This window comes from Pyrgilauda ruficollis, unplaced genomic scaffold (genome assembly GCF_017590135.1).
Source record: "Pyrgilauda ruficollis isolate IOZ18807 unplaced genomic scaffold, ASM1759013v1 scaffold51, whole genome shotgun sequence".
NCBI lineage: Eukaryota > Metazoa > Chordata > Aves > Passeriformes > Passeridae > Pyrgilauda > Pyrgilauda ruficollis.
Genome location: NW_024526711.1, coordinates 3,267,497 through 3,285,284, shown reverse-complemented (window position 1 = coordinate 3,285,284; position 17,788 = coordinate 3,267,497). Strand labels below are relative to the sequence as shown.

The following is a 17,788-nucleotide window of genomic DNA, read 5'->3' as shown; positions in this document are numbered from 1 at the left end:
AACAATGTATTTTGCCAAATAACGAAGTGAAAAGGCACAATCCATTTTAGAAGAGTTTGAAAATGTCATTAGAAGACTGTGCAATATTATTTTCAGAACAGAGATAAAAGACAGATTGCCACATTTACATAATTTCAAATTAAATTTGCCATGAAACATTTCAGACAGATTTGTTAATAATGATGATGTAAAACTGCTTTTAAAACAGATAATTTTAAATAGGTGAAACTCTTCCCATACTTATTAAAAAACTGGTAACAACATGGAATATAAATGAGGCTGATAAAGTGTACTGCAGGTTTAGGGGCTAAACTGGAAGACTAAAGTGACCTTGTGCTAAAACACCAAGTTCACATGAGAGATTACTATAGTGACTTTGAAAGTGTTTCCAAAGCTGGGCAGGACACTGTAGATTAGCAAGACATCAGAATAAACAGCACCTCATTAATGCAGCAGTAGGACCTTTTTTCCCCAGGCAGAATATTCTGCCAGCTTGGCAAGGCAGTAATGGTCCCACCTCTGCTGTGGAGATTAGAACAAATGTCTTCAATTAAAATCTGTGCGAAGCATCATATGCACCTAAGTATGAGAATTCCAGCTTCCTTCCCAAAGTTAAAAGTTGAGGCTTGTGAAAGAAGGGGTGTATTATTGAACATGTAAGGTTGAAAACATATAAGGTTTAAGCTGATGATTATTCAACTTTCAAAGCAGGTGTGAATAAAGGGCAAGGGAACAGTTGTAGCTTAAGTTATTTTGCTAACAAAGACAGTGGATCATAAAATGGTGTAAAATCATATCTCATCTTGAATACTGCAACTGTACTTGCCATACTGCTTGCTCCTAACCTCCCCTCCAGCCATTACCATTATTCTTGACACTTGAAAAAGCCTTACACACCAGGCAAGTACCATTTGCCTGACAGGTTACAAATACTTGAAATGAAGAGTCAGGAGAAATCCTTTTCCTTCAGCAATGCTTCTACTGGGAGTGGCTCAGATAGTGAAAACAACCAACAGATTTTTGTTGGTGAATTCCTAAAGGACTCACAATAGTAGTAGTCTGACTTCAACCTGTTGGCAAAGCTTGAGATAAACATGTAACAAATTAGTTTTAATCCTGTATGAGGTAGTAGGGTGAATGTGTGCCTTGAGACACAGACTCTGCCCTACTGAGTTCAATCAGAAACTATGCAGAGGCTATGAAGGATTAAAAGCTTATGAAATAACCTCCAAGATAACTTACACATTCTTCAAACACTTCACTGACCTTCCAAGAAAGTCAGTCTGGGCAAGCATGAAAAGACCTGGTCATAAATAAACCTCGTATCCTTCTTTTTAAGCAGTTATATTTCTAGACATAGCTAAAAGTTGATGTAAGAAAGTTGTGCAGCTACATACAAAGGCTGACCTGGCAACCCTAGAGATTTGGAATTTTGACCTGCCAATCCTAATTCCTCTGATCACTACTGATCACAAAGCACAGTATGTTCTGTATGAAAGATATTATACAGAACTCTACATCTTGGTCCTGTATTTTATTATGTTCCACAAAGTGATATATTGGGTAAGTTATTTCTGTTCTCCAAAGACATTCTTAAAATTTTACCTTTAAGAAGCTGTCATTTGTCAGCAGTTCAATCTGTTTCCCTGACTCCTGCTTTTCCACATACCTTATGGCAGGAAAAAAAAAATAAAACCAACATAAAATTATAATGTAAAGGAAGATCCTAGGCTTAAAAACATTTAAAATGCTTATGCTGCTATAAGAAATATGTATCTTTCTTTGGAAAGATTCAAAAAGGACAGTCAAATCCAACAAGTTGAAAGGTCACTCCAAAACCCTAGAGATTAATCTTCAAATCAGCTTAACAAGTTCAAAAGTGATTTACAGTTATTTGTCAGAATAACTTGTTTCTGTATTAAGAACGAGAAGAAAAAAAAGTATATTCAAGTGACTACACATCACATACACAGAAGCTGTACTCTCTACACTAGAACATTAAGGCTTCCTGAAATTATTTAGAAATGTCCTCTGATCAATTTACCTTTGCTATAGAAAGTGCACAAATGAGCTACAGTGTTCACAGAGCTACATTTACAGATTCTTTCAATCTTTTTTAAAGCCAACTCAATACATGATTGTCAAAAAAAATGTATTTCCACCCTTACCTCCTAAAAGAGGGCAGTCTCCGAATGTTTTCACACTGATCATGTGATAAAGAACAAACTCTCTTCTTAATGTCTACCACATGGCAACACAGTACACTGAGAGGCTGGGAATAGAAGTGCTCCACAATACAGAGCTGAAAAACAAACCAAGAACTAGGGATGTTAATAAAATTCAATCTCCCTGCTATATCTACCTTTTAATGCTTTCTTACTACTACATTGCATATATTACAATGGTAGTAATGGTACTCCTTTAAAAAATTAATTATAATTAATAAATATTCCATAAATCACTACAGGACATTGATTATACAGTTGTTCACAGTCACATAATTGCCTTCTTTGCCATATGTGCTATTCATTTTCAGTACCTCAGCTTTCCCCCCCCCCCCTTATGTAACATCATGCCTAGAAATAATTACAGGATGGCGATCTCTTGTATTTATCATTTCAAAAATCTGATCTGAAATTGCTTCATCCTTGAATTCTTTTAACACACAGGGACACAGCCATACACTGTCAGGTCTAAAACTTGTATTTGCATGTCAGGCCAATGGAGAAGTACTAAACTTTGATGACTCTTTCAAATAAGAGGAGCTGAAACCTATGAAAGCACACAAAGGTCTGTCTTCAAGAAGAGGTACTATGGCCAGGCTATTTCTCGTGGCCACATGAAATCATTGAAACTTATGTATCAAAAAATCAGAGAAATTCTAAATGCATATGACATTAAAAGGGTATATTTTACTAGCAGGTTCACACATGGAACAAGGTAAGAAATAAATAATTTCACAATCCTGCATTAAAACAGATGACAGGGCCTACAAATTCTTCAGAGAACTCTTGTCTGCAATCCACAAAAGCTACAAGGAGACCTAGACACAGAAACATATCTAGATATGAAGAACTACATAAGACAATAAAAAATTAATGATCATGCTCTCTGGAGACTCTTTTTGGAAACCCCCTGAGCTCTTCCACTTTGTCTCCTGAGAGAGGGTAAATATAACTCCCACACTGCTACACAACTGCTTGGAGCACAAGTATTGCCTCCTCTGAGGCACCAAGTAAATGACTCTGCAGCTCCTATTTCCCTGAAAAGGCAGGAAATGTGCATCCAGAAATTGTGTCAGAGGAGCTCAGGTGGAGAAGAAACACTGCTGTAGCCTACTCACACCAACACAAACCAGACACCAAGGAGCTGGTACAGATGATCAGAACAGGGGAGTTCTACCAGGGGCGCTAGAAAGCTACAAATTAATCTATAGGAAAATACAGCTCTTGCTGCCCACTAAGCCAGGTCACCCTTTTACACCTAACCTTAAAATATCACTGGTTTTGTGGCAGAGTAAGCTTTTATTTGCTTCTTCATGCACATCCTACAGGTTTACTCTTAAACCCTTATCAGTAAAGATTTTAAAATATCCATCTGTTCACAGATCCAAACTGTTTCCAAAGGATATTTTTTCATGCAATTCAGCAGTACTAGGACCTAAGAAATCTTTCAGTGCCTAGTAAGTATCCTTTGTTTTCACAACCATTATTTGAATTCTTGTTACCATTGCCTACCTGAAATCCTTTGATAAAATTCTGGACAGAAAAATCATGGTACAGGAATATGTTGATGAGAACCTGCAGAACTTTTTCTCCCAGTTTAAAGGGAAACTGGGATGTCAGAAGCAGCTAAAGAGGAGACAAAAATTAAAAACAGCCATAGCAGAAATTCTCTCCTGAATTCAAACCTGTAAAACTTACATACACAACTTGATACAACTTCTTAGTGCGTGTTAACATTCAATTAAAGGAGATACTAAATACACTGCCAGCTTCTAAAAACAGTATTTCTACTGAAATATCCATGCAAAGATTTTGAGTTTATTATTTTACCACATTTTTGTAAGTATCTTTCACTAACACAACATTTTAAGTTAATTTTGCTTAATGCTATTTTTCTAAAATTACAAATAGATCAGAGACTGCTGTAATAAACAATGATACCACTACTTTCAGCATGTGTAACAGAGATTTTGGAAATCCTGTGGTCTACCAAGAATCCACAGGTACAACAGTTGTATGGCCTGAACATATGGATAACTCAGCTAATGTCTGACAGGTGGCAAAACTCAGGCTGAACTTTATTTTTCAGAATTTTAGGTAAGTTTCAAAGCTATCTTTTTCTGGAACAAAGTGAAACTGAAATCACAGCTTGACTTTAATGAAGAACTATGAATGTCAAAGTGCAATTGCACAAGGCAATGCAAATGAAAGATGAAAGCAGGTGTGCATGTGTGTCTCAGTATGAGAGGGGAGCTCTCAGTATTGCACCACTCTGCAGCTGCAAGTAGAAATATCTAAAATCCACAGCTCTCAGGAACAGAGTCCTTTCCAAAACCTTCAGGCAAACCTGCATTTAAAGGCCACACATGTAATCTGTGCTTCAACATACACACACTCCTCATTTCTATTTAGAAAGGGAGTTACCTTGTCAATTATAGTAGACAGGTGCTCCTTACAGGAAAGGGACTGGAAAAGCTCTATGCACAGCAGAGAGGAAACTGAGTGAGGAAGTAGTCTGTGGATAATCATTGGTGATGTAGCGATTCCAAAAATCAGCACTAGAGGTAATTCATGAATATGCTGACTGGATAATGGGGGAAGAGGAAAAAAAAAAGTAATAGTTACATTATAGAAGCTTGTGTAACAAATGCATTATGTTCCTACTACAGCACTGAGTTTCAATGCAGAAAGGGGTAAATTAAAATATTAGCTGCCAATAAACCAAATGAGGAATTGGTGTGGAATAAAATTAAAAAGAAAGGATGTTATTTAAAACCCTAAAGTAGATAAGAAAATGAAATTCCATTTTCAGATTCAAATTTCAGAAAGCAGAACAAAAAGCATAATTTCAGTTAGTTTTGTGCTGATCCTACCTTCCCAAAAAAATTATATTCAGAGAGCTGAGTATTATAATAGGATTTTTTCAAAGATACAAAGAAAAAATAAGAAGACACATTAAATAGATAACATCCAAGAAAATTTACACCATTTAATAAATTAAAAATAAATATGAAATATCTCCAATGTCTGGAGATGAGTGCGTGTTCCAATCACACTTAAAAAAATTTCCAACTTCTACAGATTAATCTTCCTCTTCAGATATTTTTTTAGGATTTGCTTTAGAACTGAAGATCAGGATTGAATGTGTATTCCTTGAGAACAGCATACAATTTATACAAAATACAGTATTTCCACTGTATTTTCAGTGTTTCCATTTTTAATAGTTTCAAGGAGGTACAAAATATGCTATCTTAAATACCTTCTAGGTTAAAATTGTTGATTTATTCCTTTCCTTTGTTTTTGCCACAGCAACTTTTTGACTTTGGATTTTAATTGTTATCCCACAATTACTTTGTTTCTCTAACTCCTCAAAAGAAATTGCTGAAGACAAACATAAAACCAATAAGCTTCATCTATTACTGTCCACTATTGATAGCCTTAGAGAATCTTAGAAAGTAATCAGAACTGTGATTAACAACTCAGAGGAACCTTTCACATTTGTCCACTTCACCTTTATTATTAAACAAGTTTAAGACTAAGATGAAGATAACAATACAAGGTATACAATTTCTTGCTGGTGGCACAACAAGTGAATTGCTGAGGAACTGCAGCCCCAGTTCTAACAGCTCCAACCTGGGGACTTAAATGCATGATGCTCTTTTTGGAGAGCAGCACGAGGTTTTGATTAGCATGCCTGAGATTACATTAAGGAAGACAGAAACAGAATTACATTAAGGAAGACAGATTACATTAAAGAAGAACAGAAGTCCAGGAGCACCTGAAGTAGTCAGCCGCTGACTACAGATCCTGGCCAGCCAGGGAAGTTTTATATACACCCTTATTAGCAAGCTAGTGACCTTTAAGCAGCAGCATTACATCAGAAGTCACAGAAAAATACATACTGCAAACAATTTAAAAATATCTAGACATTTTGAAAATTTACTTTCACATTCACAAATTCTTTAACAACTAGTACCAGTAATCCTACTATGTGAAGAATTAAATCAGCCCCCTGCCTTATCTCAACCTGGCCCTTAGGCACCCTGGTTCACAGTCTCAAGTTTAGCTTTAGCATAATTTACCCTAAAACCTAGCAAGTAGTTTTTTGCTTAATCACTGCTGCAAAGAAGCAGCACCAGTATTTAATTCCAATGCTTCACTGGCCTAACTGTTAAAATTCAGAACAGCTGCAAATAGAAAATGAGTAAAGGAGTGAAAGAACTAAAGTTTAAGTCACATTACCTGCTGATGACTATGAAGTCTTGAAGAACTTTTGTGGTGAAACTTTCCATGTCTTTGAAAATGACTACAACTGGAGGATACTGCCAGTGTCTAGAGGAGGAATTTCTTTTTTTGCTTGGAGTTTCTGTTTTCTTTAAAGCCATTAATTAAACATTAATACACCGAAGCCAGCAAAATAAAAAAGACAGAATCATATCTATGATATTATAATACTCCAAATTGAAATGACTGACTTTTTGTCAGCTGCATTTATTATTAGCACCTAGAACTGCCATTTTTCTTCCATTTGGCACAGCATGAAGTATGAAGAATAAATACATTTTAAATACACAGTCCAACAATGTCAAGAATAGCTCTGAGAAACAGAACTGGTGGAGTTCTGTTGGGAATGAGGGAGATTTGAATTGTGTACACAGACATTGCTTATTTTCTCTATCTTTATCCAGTAATAAAAAGAGCATGCACTCAGTACACATTGGTTTACCACAGTGCTCTGATGAAGTCATCAGAAAATCAGCTGTAACTTGTATTCATGACAGAAACAAAACTTAGAACTTCAGTAGCTTCAGCAAACATGAAGATACAAAAACATCTTGAAAGTTATTTCCTTACTGCTTGCCAATGCAGTGTGGGCTACAGACGACATCATGGCCCACTAGCACTAATACAGTACCTTTGCCCTGGATGGCTGTTCTTCTGTAAAGTTTTGTTTTAATAAACAAAATATCTCAGCACTCCTGGGAGAAAAGCATCTGGCATGAAGCTGATACTGCATTTTAAGCTTCCAGTTCCCAATTAAACATATGATAAAATAGTACTTCTTGCTTGTGTTTCAGAATTCTGACATTCGTACATCATCAGTAAGTAACTCCACATTGGTTCTATGTGTCACATATTATATTCAAATCACCTCAATATCACGTTATTTTAAAAAAATTAACCTTTGACATTTTCTCTCAGAAAGATGAGTTATTAAATTTCTGTTTTAAACACAAAGCTGAGTTATTAAATTTCTTAAAGGTCAGGCATTTTGATAAACTGGGGATAAAAAACCAACAACAACAACATACCTTTGTTACACTGTCATACCAGCTGATAAGAGAAGGCATTGAACAACGTATTCTATTCTGTGAAACCTGCACACAGTCCTCATCTTCCAGTGAGTCCACATCTATATCGCAGTTCATCAGCTGCCCCATCAGCTTCTGCATCAGATTTTTTACACCTTCACAAAACATTTTTAGAAATGTGGTAAAGACATTTGGTTATCTGGCAACACTTCTGTCTCATACTATAAAAAAAACACCCCAAAGTTATTAGTCTTTATTTTCCATATTTCTAATTATTCTCCTTCTCTCTCCAGAATGCACATCTCATGCTCCTGAAAGCATTAATGATATGCATGCTGCTCATGCAATTTGCCTAATGGCAACAACTGAGGTTAAGATGTTGGTGTTCCATCTTTACCTGAGCTCCAGCCATATGCTTTTAAGAGTGACCTAGAAGTAAGTAAGGGAGCCACTCCACAGAACTGAGGATGCTGCCACATGTAATTGCAATCTTTTTACTTAAAAGAGGAGCAAGGAGGGTGGGACAATTTTATTCTGCCCACTCTCTCACTAAATAATGTGACTGTAAGCATTTAAAAAGTGGAATGCAGACATCCACTGTCCAATTCAACAAGAAGAAAACCAACCTACAGCATCAACAACCTAAGCAGCATGTTCTTAACTGTTATGCTACAGCTAAGGAGCATTTCAATCTTCAGTATTTTAAACTGAACTGGATACCTCTCAAAATACAGTAGGCATTACTGCTCTGCTTACATAGCGAATCTTTGGAAAGTCTTCAGGATCCCTCTGTCCATTACTCTTGCATTTAGGGGCAAAAGCTAGAATTCCTAGTTGATTGATACCTTATTCAAAAGAAACAGCTATACTATTGCAGTATTTACCTGGACAATCTTTGGCTTCCAGCAAGGCTACATAAGGAGTAATGTTATCCTGAAGGACATCCGAGAGACCTCGGAAAGTCAAGTCATGATCTGTAACATTTACACCTAGAAAAATAAAAAAAAGACAAATTTTTAAGGGCATTTTTCCCATGACTCATGAGCACAACGACTGGACAATAAACTGAACCGTAGACAAAAACCAGAAGATACTTTTAATTATTTCTGTATATATTTGAGGTATCACATCAGCTGTGATGAAAGATGAAAAACTAACACAAGATTAGACATGCATGTTGACAGTCCCTGATTAAGAGAAACAGGGAGTCACTGTGAATACCCTTCATCATATAGCTTGGCAGGGTTTTTAAAAGAAAGTTTTCCAAGGGTGCAAACCCGCAAGAAGCAGGACTGGTTTTCTAACATCCCTCAGAAGCCATCCACAGCCATGTAAGGCCTGCAGACAAGAAGTAAAATTCACCTTCTATAGAAGAATACTGTATCCATACCTGGATCCTCTCATGCCTCATGTAAAGAGGAAAATTACTGTAAATTGCTGTGAAACTCAGTCTGAATTCACTATGAACTACGTAGTATTTACTGCCTTTGTTAATATCCTTAATCAACAGAAAAAAAAGAACAAGCCCCTCAAGGAGGCAATTCAGAACTTTGTCCACAGAAATATTTGAAGCAGTAGTTTTTCACTTTCTATTACCTACAAAAGTAGAGTACTGTCTACTCTTTGTTAGTGCCTACATGGTAAGTTTGAAGCACAGGCCTGATTTCAATTTCCCTAAAATAAGCCACTTAAAGTGTAATCAACTTGCCTTGAATCAGGTTTAGGATTTACAGGTACAAACCTCTGAAAGAAAGGAGAACAGAAGAAAAAAAAACAAAACAAAACAAAAACTTCAGAACTTCACTAACTTCATCTCCAGCTATTTTTTCCCCCCTGTGCTCTTTTTCCAAGATAAAGACACTACTTTCCTTCATGTAAAGTTGCACTGCAAGAACACTTATCAGAAATACAGAAGCCATATAATTTCCATGGTTAAGTTGTAGAAACCACCAAGCACGCTGGTGACAGCAACAGGGACGTAATCAAAGTTATCTCCAGTGCCTCAAACAAAAAAACCTCAAATCGCTACCAGCTGCATAAGAGAGACCTGTAGGGGAGTTGTTGACTTACTGGACTATTAAGCAACATAAACAAAAGGAGAAGGAGGTTTTATCTGACTTCCTTCTCTCTGCCCAATCTCTTCTGTTGACATGTTTGAGGCTGATATTGCTCACAGTAATTGCTGGGACTCAGGAAGTTTCTTTGATGTGTCTGTGAGATTTAATCAGATGTACATTACAAAAAATATCTTCAAAAAATTACCTAAGACAAGAGCTGCAGTAGGGATTTCTCTGAACTTCATCCTGCAAGTCCATTCTGTTGTCTTCTTTTGAAAGTCAGAATGAGACCGGCTTAAAAAACTCACCAGATTATCAAGCAACTGCTTATTCAAGTTTTCCTGTATTTGCTGCAAACATACACAGAGAGAATTGATCTATAAAATGTGAAAACACCACTGTATCTTCCTTTTTCTACTCTTTCCTGCATAATCTTTAACCCTTAAAATCCCAGGATTTAAAATTTTCCTGTGATCTATAAACCACACTAATTTATTAATTGTGTGTCAAACACCATTTCCCATCTTGGGACTTCTGGTCAAGTGCCTCAACAATAATTTGAAAAGCAAGTGAGCTTAACTGTGTTGTCACACCACAGGCTTTAAAGGAGAAAAACCAACATACTGACAAAGCCTCAGTGACGTAGGCAGAAAAAACCAATATAATTAGTTTCTGGAACAATGTCCATGGAAATTCCTATTCTTCCTTCTCACAAAACACCTGTAAACATTCTTCTGAGAGATCTAAATGAGAGCAAATATTCTGCTGTTACAAATCTAATTCAGAATAAAAGAAGTAAAAACAATATTAAAGGAAATCATTAAATATGTTTTATAGGAAAAATACTAAACTACTGACTCCAGTGTTTGCTACACTGTGTTTTGACATTCAGGATGATTTTCACACAACAATCTGTATAAGCAGGAACATATAACAAGGTTAGAGAAAGCGGGGGTGGGGGGGAATAAAACTTTTAAGAGCAAATATACATCAGTAGTATTTTGTGGGTTTTTTTTTTACCTGTGTGCCTTTGAAAAGCTGTCCCTAAACCAAGATATGTCTTGCGCTAGAACAGACAAAAAACCTCCCGTACTCTGAAGTTCAGGATATCAATGCATACTCTAAAACACACATGTTAGGAACAAGATTAAATCCTTGTTCCAAACAAAATCATCATCAAGATTTATTAGCAACAAAAAGTAACACACAGAGCTGTGAACTTGATTTTAAGCAAAGAGGCAAAGCAGCATTGAAGAGGCCACTCTCAAAGAGCGACGGTCACATCTCCAGGAGATTGCACATGAAGCCTGCTCAATAGCCTGAATTGCATTTCCATAATACAGAAGAGCTTCTGTTGGTCTCCTAAACAACTGGTAAAACTGTATATAAAGTAATTTTTCATCCTCTACTTATTGAAGAATATTCTTTTGGCCTTTCTGATGTTGATTGTGCAGCTCTGAACTCCTACCTGATAAATCCTATGCAACTCAGAACAAATTGTAACATGACATTTTTGACAGAATTTACATCAGCATTACAACACCATTGTAACAATTCCTGTGTTACCACAGATTCTTTAACAATCCTCTGAGCTTCTGTTTCAGATTCCATCAAACCCTATACTTCCTGTGATCACTACTGTTTTTGCTAAGCTGACCTAACAAGATCCTCAATTCTTACTCTGCATGATTACAGTATATATTATTTCTTACATCATGCACTTGTGACAATGGAATTCAGTCTGCCATAGCATTACACATTTACCTAGCTTTCTTAAAATACATCAGTCTTTTCTTGCCAAAACAACTTTGTTACTAGCATTGTTTTAATAATGTTCCAGAAAGTTCACCAGGCTGCTCTGCATCTCAGATGACCAAGTCACTTACTTCCATGGCATTCTTACTCTGGAAAAGTCACAGGAACTGGAAGTTCAGTTACTGCCATGACACCTGGTTTTGTCATGACTATTTGTTATGTGGTCTAAAAACCATTATCTTCGTATTAGAGCAAAAATTACTGTATTTTAGCCCGCACTTTGCTTTTTTTTTCTAGCCCAGATCCTGACAGAACAAACTCTTGTCTCAGAGCAGAAGAATGTTATGAGATTTATCATAAGAACATTTGCAAGGCCACTTCTGACACTAGGAGTCAAAACTGGGATACACTGCAATACTGTAACCAAAAAACGACCAATTCACCTTTCAAAAACAAATGGTAGTTCCTGCCACACTTCTGCCAGCTTTTTAGTTGTGAGAACCATAAAAGGATGTCATCACCAGATGACAGATGCTGCTGTCACAACCACAGCACAGTTTATGATGGACATACAAAGGCCAAGAATGCTCTACAACAAAGTGCCTTGGAGGGCAAATACCCTTCTGAACACCTCAGGCAGAGAACCAGGAAAACACCAGTGCGAGCACAAGGCCTGCCAAAAAATCAGCAGGCAGCAGTGCCCTGGCAAAACCTTTGGAGAATGTTCTGCTAGGCTCCCTTAGCATGCTACCACAACCCCTAGAATAAAAGCCCAAACCAGCAAGCCCCATGCTTCCCACATACTCTGCCACCGGTCAGGTTTGCTATACTAAGGTTTGAAAGCACCTAAATGAAATCCTCACTAGCTAAAGCCCTCACCTACCTGGTCTGACCTCACAGATGACTCTGCTTTGAAGAGTTCACACTAGAGACTTTCTAAGGCCCCTTCCAACCTAAATTACCACACTATTTTAGATGTAAGAACAACCATCAGCTCCATGTTTGCCAACAGTAGAATAAAAGGATGGCAATTCAAAACTCAGTAGGAAAGATATCACTGATACACCAGAGGCAGCATGAAGAAAATTCTCTGCACAGCAGCAAAAATAACTTCAGGAAATCTGCCCTTGGACAATTAAAACTCTAAAAAAATGCTCATATCAATATGTCAGTATAGGAGGAATTGTCTTCCATCAGGAAGAGTAAAACCAGAAGAACGTATCTGGAAAACTCCTAGCAGTCTCAAAGAAAACAAGGGTAGCAACAGAATTAGAGGAATTTATGAGCTCAGCCCAAGGGTCCAGATTTTATGTTACATCCATCTGGGTTCTACAGCACATCCCAAAACAAACTTTGGGAAAAAAATTGTCCTAATTCTCTATAGAGCCCAAGGCAAGCAGAGAAATATGGAATACTTTCCCAGAATCCATGACACTGCATAGAGGAGGGAAGGAAATCTCTACTGCAATGCAAGCCAGCTGGCTATAGGGACACAACAACAGCATGCCATGTAACACACAACAGTCAGGAGGCCACAGTTCAGTATGAAATTAACTCTGACCCCATTCACACCATCCATACTAATTCAATAGGCCATATTTGAGCAGTGTCATTCCATATCTGACATCCATGCAGCTGTGTTCACATAAATCCATTGTGAATCCTGGGCTGCTGTGTATGAATTCTGGAACACTGAGGTCAAGACCACCCTAAAATCTTCAAAGGGCTGGCAAGCATTAACTGAACTAAAACAGCAGTACGCCAGGAGTTAATAAAGAAGACAATTAGTAGGAAGAGAAGCTTAGGAGCAGCAGCTTGAAGCTGCAGAAGTGTACAGTTCTGTGGTTACAAGTAATGTGTACTTGATGCATCTATTATTACTACTCTATATTCTGGACAGCCAATATTTCTGGCCCTCCCATTGCTTCAACTAACTGCCATACACTTTTAAGCATGCCAAAAAGATCCCCAGAAACAAAGAAGCAAGCACTGTTACAAATGCAAAACACCCTTTAGTGCAAGGCACCAGACTCACCTCTGTTTCAGATTTGATCTGGTTCCACAAAGACTGACAGGTGACAAACCGTAGATCAGTATCCTCTGAATCATTGCTTGTGCTTCTGAAATCATGAGCTGGAAACACAGAAAGCAAAGGAAAGCACAAATAAGCTCATGAAAACAAAACTTTTTTTCCTGAGAATAAAAAAAGGATCCAACTGTACATATGTATTTCAGGCAGATGGCTTTTCTCTTAAGCAATTAATTGCTGGTATTTGGTAGAATAAGCAAGAGAACAAGCAAAATCTATTACCCAAGTATAAGGGGCAAAAGGTAAAGAAGAGGCTTCTATCTATCTCCTAGATAAGCTAAAGACCAAATCAGAGCAAACAGCCTTTATTATTAAAGTAAAACAAACATAAACATCATCTTGTTGCTCTTGTTTCAGAAAGCTTTGTGAGTCCACTTGGCTGCCATTCAATAGAGCACCTGCAGTGGTTTGATCTCTAGAAAAGAGCTAGTTGATGAGCACAATCTCCTAAAGCACTAAACCCACCCAAAACAGGCCTGTAAATGACAAATGAGAGACATCCCTCCACCTCCATTTTCATTGTCTCCTCCATCACCTCATTTGTATCCCTAAGAAAAATCACTTGGATTACATAACCAACTCTGATACACAGATCTTAGACTTTTAGTTGAAGAAAATCCAGCCAACACGATATCTGGTAACATACCAAGGCATAATATCCTTTTTTCACTACCAAAAGTCAAACCATAGGTGCAAATGTCCTCAAAAGGCCTCTTGTGGGGTGTGACAGTACTATCTACTATTGATGCAGAGGAGTTCCACAACCAAAACTTCCCATTGGACTGGACTGGGCATCCAGACTGGACAGTACTTGCACATCCAAGTACATGTTTTAGAACACCACTCTAACCAGTGAAACTGTGTGCTCTGCCTCTCTCTTTTAGGGCTAGTCCAGTCAAATTTATTTTTCCACCTCAAAGCACTTGCTAACTAGAACAATATGCTTAGTAGTTTATCCAAGCATGTCTAATCTCACAAAAACAAAAACATAATACCCAGTAAGGGTTAAAATTTCAATGTGGTCTAAGTGCATAGGCCTTGGTTGCTGCAATGACAAAAAATCTGAGCTCATTACTTTCCTCTCCATCTTTTTTGTATAAATTGTCAAACCTTTTGACAGCTCTAATGATGATAAAAGTAGTTTAACTTAGGAATAAAAACAGTAACTTTCCCAACTGAGTCCCAAATAGCAATTATTTAAGATACATTATTTCTGGTTCCAAGAAGAGTCAGTCCCCAAATGAAAACAGACGTGCATACACATCTAGAGAAAATGTATAGCAAATATTTGGTATCCACAGCAAATACTAGTGGACAGAAGCCACAAATGGCTTTTCTTCCTTCTTTTCCAAAAGAAACTTAGGCAAAATACCTAATGTATTCTGTATATAAAATACCCAGAATGTGAGATTTATGGATGGGATATAATTTCTGACTCCCACAGCTTAAAAAGGGCTCATTCAGACTTTCAGGTGAATTGTTTGTCTGTAAGCAAAAAACTGATGGTAGCATGGTGAGGAGTTGTCTTGTCAAAAAAAAGAAAAAGAAAAAAAGTGCAAAGACAAAGATGGCTATACAATCTTGATTGCTGGAGATGAAAAAAATCCAGCATTTACTCTAGACAATAATTTGCTTGCATTCCTCTGAAGAAATGAATTTTCAGCAATCAAGCACTAAGAGAAACCTCACACAGCTATGACAGCACTCATGATATTAACTCAATCAGATATGATGAACCTTTCAGGATTAACCCTTCTCAAAAACAGAAACATACATGAAAATGTACTAACCTGTTTTATCAGACAATCTTCTCTTCTTGGTACTTGGTTTAAAAACGAAGCAGCCCTAGAGAACAGCAAAAAAACCCCAAACAGACTTCAATACAAGCATCAAACTGACTGGCTCCAGAGGCCACTTTATTGTTCTTTTATTTCAGTGCTCCATTAAACCAATAATTTGCACTGAATTGCCAGCCTCTTAAGAATATCAAGTTACATACTGCCCCATTGTATTTGTGTTTCAAGCTGGAACACTAGTGGAAGCAGTAATCCAGCACACTTGTTAGGAATTTTTTCATCTTTCCACTATGTTTTGCAATTCAACCATCAACTAGGCCAGCAGCAGATTCTTTAAATGTCTCAAAACCTCCAAGAGGTTTAGAATTAAAAGGAAATTATTCCCTGGGGACACATCAGTACGGTTTTCTCAGTATAGTTTCAGTTATGTACAAAACAAAAGGTAAGAGGCAGAGGTAAATAGAAAACACAATCCAGAATAATGCAATGAGCATTATTAAGTTACTTATAAAAGGAAATGACATGCCCAAGCCACAGTGAACTGCGCCCCAACTCAAAAAAAGTAGGTGGTTAGAAGCAGAATGGCAAATGGTTGGGAAAAGGTTCATATAAAACTCTCCGTTCCAAGGAATTCCTGTAGAGAGAAGTAATCTCCCAGTTAGACCTATTTCATCACTCAAGTATTAAGCTTTGAGTTCTTGAAGACTTTTTTGGTTTTCTTCTAGAAAATCTGAAATTTCTTCCCCCATCCTCTCTACAGAAGTTCATATCTTTTGAAGAGTTATTGCACTGCCCAACTCTCACTGTGAGGTTCTTGTGCTGCAGCAAGGGGAAAGGAAACACCTAAGTGCTGCAAATAAACAGACTGATTCAATCCCCTATTTCTCAATGGAGATGATTATACAAGGACTGCTGGACTCAACCTAGGATACTCCAGCCACTAGAGTAAGAATGATGTAGTGAAAATCAAACACCACAGGTATGTTCAGTTTTGATCACAGTCACCAGCCTGTTGAGTGACTGCATACATGTTATTTCTTCCACAAATAAGAAATTGCAGTAAAACACCAACATTTATATTGACCCTCTCTGAAAAACAGCCTCACCAACTGGAGATGCCTTCAGACATTCCATTTTACTACATATATTAAGGACCATTTAAAAACGGCTGGACAAAAGTAGGGTCATTCTACAAGTGCTCTGGAACAATTCCATTGCAAAAAGAAGTCCTGTGGATTTATTTGTGCTGCTGCATGCACAAATGGAATTGGCCACAGTAAGTATAAATCATATACAAAAAAGAACGGATGCTTAATCAAACCAAACACAAATACTGCTGAATGTTCTGCAAGCACTGGCTTTTCCACATCACTAAATGTGGCTGAGAATAAAATAGAATAAAGCTAGAATGTAAAACTGCAAAGAAGTATTACATAAGTATAAGATGTGGGAGGCAAGGTGAAGGGACATGATTCGCGGCCAAACGATCAGGCAGCAACCACTGTCAAAAGTGAAATCCAGCTGTTTCAGATTAACTCTTAGACTTGTTTGGAAGCACTTCACTTCTGGAAGTAATCACCTGCACAGTGCCTTCCACACCGAAGGATGCAGCTGGGTATCACAACTCAGTGAAAAACAACGGGAGGGACAGGAATCTTGCCGTGCTGATAAAACACGCGCTGTGAACCACTGCTGTTGTCCACGGCATGATCAAGAAAGAGATGAAATAAGTTAAGCGTTTCAATCCAACATTTCAAGTCTCGCTGTTCATTGATGCTCTGATGAAATCGCTATCCCTACTGCCCGCACTGAACTCAGCCCACATAAAAGCTTTCAATTCGGAAATATCAGGGCAGTAACAGGTATTTAACACTACGTGTGGGGGACAGCACTTTTAGTTCCACTTCTTTGTCGAATTAGTTTTGGGGTGGGGGAAGCAATGAGTATGGCAGCAAGCAAAGCCACCAGACCTCACCTGGAAGTGACAAAACCTAGAGCCACAACACCCCAGGCTCTGTTCTGGGCGAGATTTACTCCAAGTAGGAATGGGGTTTGTTGTGGAAGGAAGGCAGCAGCTGACACTGCGGGTCACAGCACTCAAGGTGTGACTAGGACTGCCCTGTGCAGGGAGGAGCGCTGGACTCGATGGTCCCTGGGGATCCCTTCCAACCCAGGGTACCCCGTGATCCTGTGGGACCGCGGTGAGGACAAACAGGGCAAAGCGAGGTCGGGCATGGACGAAGAGCCAGTAAGGCTTTTGGGAAGGGGCGGGCAGCGGAACAGGGCAACCGGGAGCCTGGGCAGCAGGGAGGCGGGCAGGGCAGCGGCTGGAGGAGGCGGGAAGAGGAGCAGGCGCAGGACGCGGCGGACGGCGCCGCGAGTCCAGCTCCCGCACAGGCCGCGCTGCTCCCTGGGGAGCCTCCCCCCGCTCTCTCCCGCTCCTCACCTTGGATACGGAGCACGTGCTCATGTCGCCCCACGCCCGCCGGTACCGGAGAGCAGCAGCAGCAGCCGGAGGAGGAGGAGGAGGAGGAGTTCCGGCGCACCGCCCACC

The 17,788-nt window shown here is 38.5% G+C and overlaps 1 protein-coding gene across 3 annotated transcripts in view; it reads right to left on the bottom strand.

Annotated features, from left to right (window-relative positions):
• Positions 1-17,788, bottom strand: part of ORC3 (origin recognition complex subunit 3) — a 35,318-nt gene extending 17,530 nt beyond the window's left edge. For 2 of the 3 annotated variants that reach the window (XM_041480380.1, XM_041480381.1), the window contains exons 1-11: positions 17,681-17,764; positions 15,229-15,283; positions 13,385-13,482; positions 9,800-9,944; positions 8,422-8,526; positions 7,538-7,692; positions 6,468-6,598; positions 4,650-4,809; positions 3,738-3,851; positions 2,169-2,302; positions 1,606-1,669 (exon numbers count right to left, since the gene is read on the bottom strand). In XM_041480380.1, the coding sequence (XP_041336314.1) occupies positions 1,606-1,669; positions 2,169-2,302; positions 3,738-3,851; positions 4,650-4,809; positions 6,468-6,598; positions 7,538-7,692; positions 8,422-8,526; positions 9,800-9,944; positions 13,385-13,482; positions 15,229-15,283; positions 17,681-17,704 (1,185 nt within the window). In that variant the 5' untranslated portion in view covers positions 17,705-17,764. Of the gene's footprint in view, positions 1-1,605; positions 1,670-2,168; positions 2,303-3,737; positions 3,852-4,649; positions 4,810-6,467; positions 6,599-7,537; positions 7,693-8,421; positions 8,527-9,799; positions 9,945-13,384; positions 13,483-15,228; positions 15,284-17,680 lie in introns of all 3 variants that reach the window. The other variant, XM_041480379.1, reaches the window with a different exon arrangement.